Genomic DNA, 7,686 nt, shown 5'->3' with positions numbered 1-7,686 from the left:
AAATTCATGTAATTTCTTTCCCGCACCATAAATCGTCAAGAAATGAATGTTTCTCGTAACTTAGGCCCTCAGCATGAAAAGTTGTATACGCATCTGTTGTGGACGCTTTATTTTAGGCACTTTCGCTTGTCGCCCTCACTTCGTTCGCGCTACAATCCGCGAAATTGCCTAAAATATACCGTCTACAACATATACGTAAATTCTGTACGATATATAGTTCGGGAAAAACTGACATTTCCTAATGAAAAATCATGGCAAAATATGTCATATTTCAGTTGTCGGATGCACAAACGTTTTTCGCCATTTCCTGTCTTTGTACGAAAAATACTATTTATCTAAAATAAACAATGATGTGCGATGTGAAATCACTTTAAACAAAACTGCAGTCAATTGGACGGTTTAATCTAAATTGAAATTGAAAAGTATGAGTAAAAATTGAAGATTCTAATGTAGGACAACATAGTTGTTCCAAATTTTATCTTGATATAGTCTGACGATTCTTTTTCCAAAATGCCCAAGGGTTTAACTTTGACTTTAAATTTATATCTACAGCCTGGGACAATCAAAAAAGTGCATTTTTATTCTATACGTGTTTCATCGATTTCAGCTGTTTTGCCATTGTAATTTGTATTGTTAAAACAGCTGAAATCAATAAAAACGAAAATCATAAAAATGCACTTTTTTGACTGTCCTTGGCTGTATTTGCAAATAGCGAGCAATTATTTCGAAAATTCAAATTCGTGGAATTGAAGGAATTATAGGAATTGAAGGGCGAATCCGGCAAGTAGTGGTGTTAATCCGTTAATTAAAGAAATAAAAGGAATTAAGAGCAATTAAAAGGAATTGACAGGAAGTACCTTTAGAAGTTGAAAGGGTATTGAAAGGAAATTGAAAGGAATTGAACGGAATTGAACGGAATTGAACGGAATTGAAAGGAATTGAAAGGAAATAGAGCGAATTCGGCAATTAGACGAGTTGGTCCGGTAATTGAGGTAATTAAACGGAATTGAAAGGAATTAGAAATTGATTTGCCACCATTTTGGCCAGTCGGTTACCCCTCGATTCACCGACTGTTCGTGAATTCAGAGGAGCATACGGAACTTCGATGGTCAACAACTTATGCCTCAAACCTTCCATTTACTCCAATTGTGAGGAAGACAAAGGGTCTCCGCTATTGAAAAATTTGAATTTGCTTCTTTCATCAAGTCAACTACCAAATGGCAGCAGTGTTGGAGGAATCACGGTTCAAAATAACGACGGAAAAGTGAATGAGCCCACTAAGGGTGACGATTATGAACTTATAACAAACGAAGCCTTGGATTATGTGGCTGGAGGCATATGTAAAAAACTGCTCAAAGATGTAAATTGCACTGGATGCCGTGATAAAATTGAATTCGACTGTGCTCCGACGGAATCATTTTTGAAATGCTTCAAGACACTAATGATTCAAGGAGAGGAAGAATTGCCCAAAATTTGCATGGAAAGCAAATTAAAGCAGCGTTTCGGTCAAGGTAAGAAGTCTTTGAACGAATTATCAGTAAAAAAATTTAGTTCTTTCATTTCGAATTAAAATCTTACGTACATGAACACATCTATTATTACTTGTATAGAAGCTGTACTCACATTCTAAATTTTCGACTTTCGAGATTTTTATTGGAAGCAGAATTATATATTGAATGGACATTGTCCTTGTTATCTTTTTTGAAACATTTATTTCCATAAACTGCAGTCAGTACTCATGCATTTGTATGCTGTTGTACGAACTAAATTAGAGTCAGAAACTAGCTGCAGTCTTGAAGAACATAAGATGGCAATGGAGTACAAGCTGATTAAGGAAACTTTTGACTATCTCGTAATGAATTTCACAAAGTCAATGAACCGGTCTTTGCGTGGAAATAACATCGACGTCGAACCTACCAATCAAATCGAAAAAGAAGCAAAAATGTTTCACAAGAAGAAAAAGAACATTGGCAAATATTGCGCTAGAGTCGAAGTGAATGCCAATGATATAAGTACAAATAATTGTGTGGTGAAGGCAAGACTAATCGAAAAAGCTAAAAATGAGAAAGGTGTGAAAGGAAAGTCGCCCGTTGATAAATTATGTGATAACAAACCAAACAAATCTGTGATTGAAGGGGTAACAAAAAAATCTGTGATTCAAAAAGCTTCCATGGAAAAATCTCGTGTAAAGGTTGGTGTTACAAAATCCTGTGAAAAACAGAGAGGAATTGAAATTTCCCCGATCTCAAAATCTAAAAGCAGACTCGCTATTAAAAAAATTAATCCGGTTGTATCAGGAAATGTAAACAAAAACTCATCTGTGCATACAATGCAGCTGAGAAGAAAAATGCAGTTTTATTTACAATGATGACCACATTCATTTTGCACTTAAACCTAATATGCTGAACAAACTAAAAAAACAAGGCATCAGAACAGTCGGAGCGTTTGCTGCGACTTAACCCCGTAATCCTATTTCGTCCGTAACCATAATACGTCCGTAGCCCTAATAAGCCCGGAACCCTAATACGTCTACAACCCTCTAATGCGTCTGTTACCAAAATGCAAGTCAAGTTGGGCATTGTCAAATTTACTGAAACTGTTCATTTTTAAAATTGCGCATAGCGCAATTACGAAAGCCCGTACGAAGTAGCTTTCAAATAAAACCAACAATTTACGACATTATTTTAGAAACCCAAAATTTTTTTAATAAAATAATTGAATACCGAAAATAACGTGGCGAAAAAAGTTTCAAATTTGGGCCCTTGGACTAAGGCCGCTACTCGGCCCTAAGTGTTTTTTGCACATAAATCGAGTAAATCTCATCCGACTTTGCTAGATTTAGTTTTTTATGGAAGGTAATTGAATACCGAAAAGAACGTGGCGAAAAAAGTTTCAAATTTGGGCCCTTGGACTAAGGCCGCTACTCGGCCATAAGTGTTTTTTGCACATAAATCGAGTAAATCTCATCCGATTTTGCTAGTTTTTGTTTCATTTGAGAGATAATTGAATACCCAATAGAAAGTTGGCAAAAAATTTTGGGTTTCTAAAATAATATCGTAAATTGTTGGTTTTATTTGAGAGGTACTTCGTACGGGCTTTCGTAATTGCGCTATGCGCAATTTTAAAAATGAACACGTTCAGTAAATTTGACCATGCCCAACTTGACTTGCATTTTGGTAACAGACGCATTAGAGGGTTGTAGACGTTTTAGGGTTCCAGGCGTATTACGGCTACGGACGTATTATAGTTACGGACGAAATAGGATTACGGGTCGTACGGGGCTAAGTCGTAGCAAACGCGTAGCAGTACTTCGTTCGGGGCTAAAAATATTGAACTACCGTAACATTAATTTAACAACAATTAAAACAAAATCAATTGAAATGAAACTTTTTAACAAATATAAATGCTATAATCAAGCCAAACAATTGAATTGAATATTACGTAGCATGTGTCGATCTAATACTTTAAAATTTTAACGATCTAAAAATTCAGATGAGAAGACAAACGTTGTTTTATTTTCAATGATACCAAAATGCATTTTGTACCTAAGCCTAATATACTGAAGATCTATGATTACAAACTGTAAAAATAGTTATTGAACTGGTGCGACGTCAATTTGAATGAAAATAACTTTTTAACAATTAGCAATACTAGAAAATACGTAGATCGGCACATCTATTCTCTCATTCTCTCATTGACATCATTCTTCTTTCGACCAAACATTTTGCACACACCTAATATTGAGGAAATTTGAGTAAATTCGTTACATATGCAGTAAATCTCGGTAATCACTTTATAATAAGAAAACAATTACTTTGTTGTTGCAGTACCAGCAGCTAGAACGGCCCGTGTTATTCATTCAACTTTCTGTAAACGACGGAAGCATTCATAAACAACTTTTGGTGTTAAGCTATTCCACAATAACTGACTATTTATCAAAAATTTTCAAAATCCATAGGCAATCCAAACGATCCAAACTCAATATTAATTCAATTTGACTTGTTTTTGAATCATATTGTGGCAAACTTCAATGAATTTAAGCATTGTCAAAATGACGTCTGTAAATTCTACTAAGAAGAGAGGAACTATATTGACATTAGAACAGGAGAGAGGTACTACATGCAGGCACTAATTTTGAGAAATTTTTTTGAGAAAATTGAAAAAATTGAGAAAATTTGAGAAAATTGAGAAAATTTGGAAAAATTGAAAAAATTTGAGAAAATTGAGAAAATTTGGGAAAATTTGAAAAAAATGAAAAATTGAACAAACGCAGAATTTATAACTTTATTTCAAATTACGAAAGCCAAAACATTGATCAAAACTGAATTTTTCGCGAATTGGGTCTATCGTAATGTTTTGCTTCCGGAAACACCCCACTATACCACTCTTGCTGAGTGGATTTGGTTCCATATCTTGGTTTGCGATCCTTTTGGTTCAACCAATACTCTGCAGCTGGAGTGGGATCGAACTCGATCAATGTACACATATTTGTGTGCACATAGATGTTGTTGAAAAGAGTTTTTTTCGAAAGTAACTGTCGGTCGACGTCCTTGTATTTGTTGTATACGTCTGTAAAATGGATTTCCAATTAAAGACGAGAAAAATTTTTAATCAATAAGTGGAAGAAGATCAGAGTGGCTTACTGATGATATTTTCAACGTCAGCAGAATGTGGTTTGATAGCATACGCTCTGGCTAAAGCCGACTTTAAGACTTTAAATCTTTTCGTGGAAGTTTGTTCCAATTTCAGCACACTCTGTAGCGAATCTTTTCTGTCCTTGATGTTTAGTAAATTAGCAGCCTCATAGTATTCGATACGGAAAACGTCGAATTCCATTTCCGGTATAATTATTGAATGGCAAATATTTAAGGAATCGTATGTTGCGCTTGGGTCAAGCTCAAGTAGTGGGGCGAGCCCGTTTTGTACAGTTGCATCCACATCAAAATATTCGTTTAAGTTTGTGATGAGTGAATCAATAATTTCATTTCGGTTCTCGGTTGTAAACATAAACGGGGCACTACGAAGTCTATCGTTCGAAATCAATTTGTGATCTACCAGGGAAATACAGCCATCAGTTGCAGTGACCGTTTGTTTTAGCAATAACTCTTCCCAACCATTTTCCAACTGTTTGTTTTTTATCGATGTGAGATCTTCCATCAATTTGATTTTTTTGGGTGATAAATGCAAAATTGATATTGTGCTTGACTGGAAGGTCTTCTGAAATGTTTTTAGTACAGTCAAGACGTCACACAAAAATGCAACCAAACGAATTCTATCTCGAGAGAGCCATAAGTTTTCGAAATGAGTTTCTTTCGCTGATTTAAAATGCCACATCATAGCATTCCAGTTTCTCAGGAATACATACAACAAATTGTGTGTAAACTCTGACCAGCGAATTTCGAAGTACTTTGGGTAGTGTAATGGAGTGTTTAGGTTTTTTTCTGTTGCTATTGCGTCGAGAAGTCTTGTTTTTTCACCAGATTGATGAAAATATGAAGAAACATTTATGATTTTTCTAATGACATCAGAAATTATTGGCAGTTGACAAGTTGACTTCCACCCTAGGTTCACACGATGACCGACGCACCATATTGTAATGAACGGACCTTCCGAAATTTCTTCTTTTTCTTCTTTCAGTCGTTGCCACAGTCCTGTAAGATGACCTGTGTTCTTTCTTTCGCCATCAGTAACTAATGAAGTGGTCATCGATAGCAGTGATTCCCACGGCAAAACTTCATCGACAATATTCTGTGTTACTTTTTGATAAGAAAGAGCACTGTTGCCTACTGGAATATCGAACCCCAAGAAAAACGTTTTTACTTCACCAACATCGGTAATCACGTGTATGAGTACGTATACATTATGCTTTTGCATACGGTCGACTGAACCGTCGAGTCTGAGAGATAGTGCCAACGAACTGGAAAGAACCGATTCAAATCTTTTCAAGTCACTCTGTACAATACAATTTAACAGTTCACTGTGGTGTGACGGGTTGATGTACAGCAAATCTATGTTCGCTCCGGCAGTGCCTGTGGCTTTGAAATTTGCTGCTAATTGACATGCAACTTCCCGAGATGGCCACGACCACGAACTCAACGTAATTCTTTTTGAATCGTTGAAAACAGATATCATTTGCGCACCAATTATTTTAAACAAATCATCCCGACCAATTTTGTTGGTTTTCACAGTGGGAAGATTGTTAGAGTTATTGGAAGATTCGCCTAAACAAGATAGGCTGCTCAAAAAGCTTCCCTTAAAAATTATAAAATGGATAAAGTTACCATTTTCCGCAGTAGTTGGAGCGTTGCCAATTGTGGCAGCAGCCTGAGATGGAACAGGTTCTCCAACAAAACGTCGACATGCTTCAACTATCATCTCCAGCCATTTTCGCTGTCCACTTAAGAATGAAAACTTCTCCTGGCACTTTACAAATCGTCCCAAATATTCAGCAATGGTCTCGCCAGCTTCCATCATTTCAGCATTAAAATTTTTACGTATATCTTCCTCAATGGAAGTTATGGATACATCGTCCAATTTGGCGATCACAATGGCACAATTGTAGTCACAGAAGATCAGATTCTTTTTAATCAACACTGGAATTGACGCGTTCAAATGTTCCTCAAGAAGCTTAAAGAAATCATCCCCAGATGATTTAAGAATATTTGTGGAAAATTGTTCGTCTGCCATTTCACTTGAGATTTGCACTTTTAAACAGCATCACACCACTGTTTAATCGGTCAGTGCTTGCAACAATAGTTTTTGAAAACAATACCATTAGACGTCGAAATTATAATGTGTGAGGAGCACAATAGTATAGACCAGTCTAGTCCTCACATTTTTGCTCCTCACACATTATAATTTCGACGTCTAATGGTATTGTTTTCAAAACTATTGTTGCAAGCACTGACCGATTAAACAGTGGTGTGATGCTGTTTAAAAGTGCAAATCTCAAGTGAAATGGCAGACGAACAATTTTCCACAAATATTCTTAAATCATCTGGGGATGATTTCTTTAAGCTTCTTGAGGAACATTTCAACGCGTCAATTCCAGTGTTGATTAAAAAGAATCTGATCTTCTGTGACTACAATTGTGCCATTGTGATCGCCAAATTGGACGATGCATCCATAACTTCCATTGAGGAAGATATACGTAAAAATTTTAATGCTGAAATGATGGAAGCTGGCGAGACCATTGCTGAATATTTGGGACGATTTGTAAAGTGCCAGGAGAAGTTTTCATTCTTAAGTGGACAGCGAAAATGGCTGGAGATGATAGTTGAAGCATGTCGACGTTTTGTTGGAGAACCTGTTCCATCTCAGGCTGCTGCCACAATTGGCAACGCTCCAACTACTGCGGAAAATGGTAACTTTATCCATTTTATAATTTTTTAAGGGAAGCTTTTTGAGCAGCCAATCTTGTTTAGGCGAATCTTCCAACAAGTCCACTGCGAAGGCAATTCCTGTCGCCGTGAACGATGAAAACATAGAAGATCTGAAGGACATTACATTTACATGGATTTCTTCTCACACCCGCCTTTCTAACGTAATATTAATAGTCGTCATGTGAAACTCGATTTAAAATTAAAAACAAAATCTTTATTTTAGTCTGTGAAACTAAATCCGATTTTTGATGTGGTCGACAAGTCCGAAATAGGGAAAATTATATTGAAGTGTCCAGACAATGAA

General features: G+C 36.2%; 1 protein-coding gene across 1 annotated transcript; it reads right to left on the bottom strand.

The window, feature by feature from the left end:
- Positions 1-4,230: 4,230 nt before the first annotated feature.
- Positions 4,231-6,591, bottom strand: LOC119083454. Its single transcript, XM_037193177.1, has 3 exons — positions 6,157-6,591; positions 4,644-6,097; positions 4,231-4,569 (listed from the first exon to the last, which is right to left on the bottom strand). The coding sequence occupies exons 1-3, from the start codon at positions 6,159-6,161 to the stop codon at positions 4,316-4,318; spliced, it is 1,713 nt and encodes a 570-aa protein (XP_037049072.1). The 5' UTR covers positions 6,162-6,591; the 3' UTR covers positions 4,231-4,315.
- Positions 6,592-7,686: the final 1,095 nt, after the last annotated feature.

The sequence above is a fragment of the Bradysia coprophila genome, unplaced genomic scaffold (assembly GCF_014529535.1).
Source record: "Bradysia coprophila strain Holo2 unplaced genomic scaffold, BU_Bcop_v1 contig_667, whole genome shotgun sequence".
Taxonomy (NCBI): Eukaryota; Metazoa; Arthropoda; class Insecta; order Diptera; family Sciaridae; genus Bradysia; species Bradysia coprophila.
The sequence above is the reverse complement of the archived record's forward strand: the minus strand, read 5'-3'. Positions and strand labels throughout refer to the sequence as shown.

Bases quoted from the DNA above. Each gene is read 5' to 3' on its own strand.
- LOC119083454 (XM_037193177.1), bottom strand. The intron at 4,570-4,643 runs GTAAGCCACTCT...TCCATTTTACAG, and splicing joins TGACGTTGAAAATATCATCA to ACGTATACAACAAATACAAG.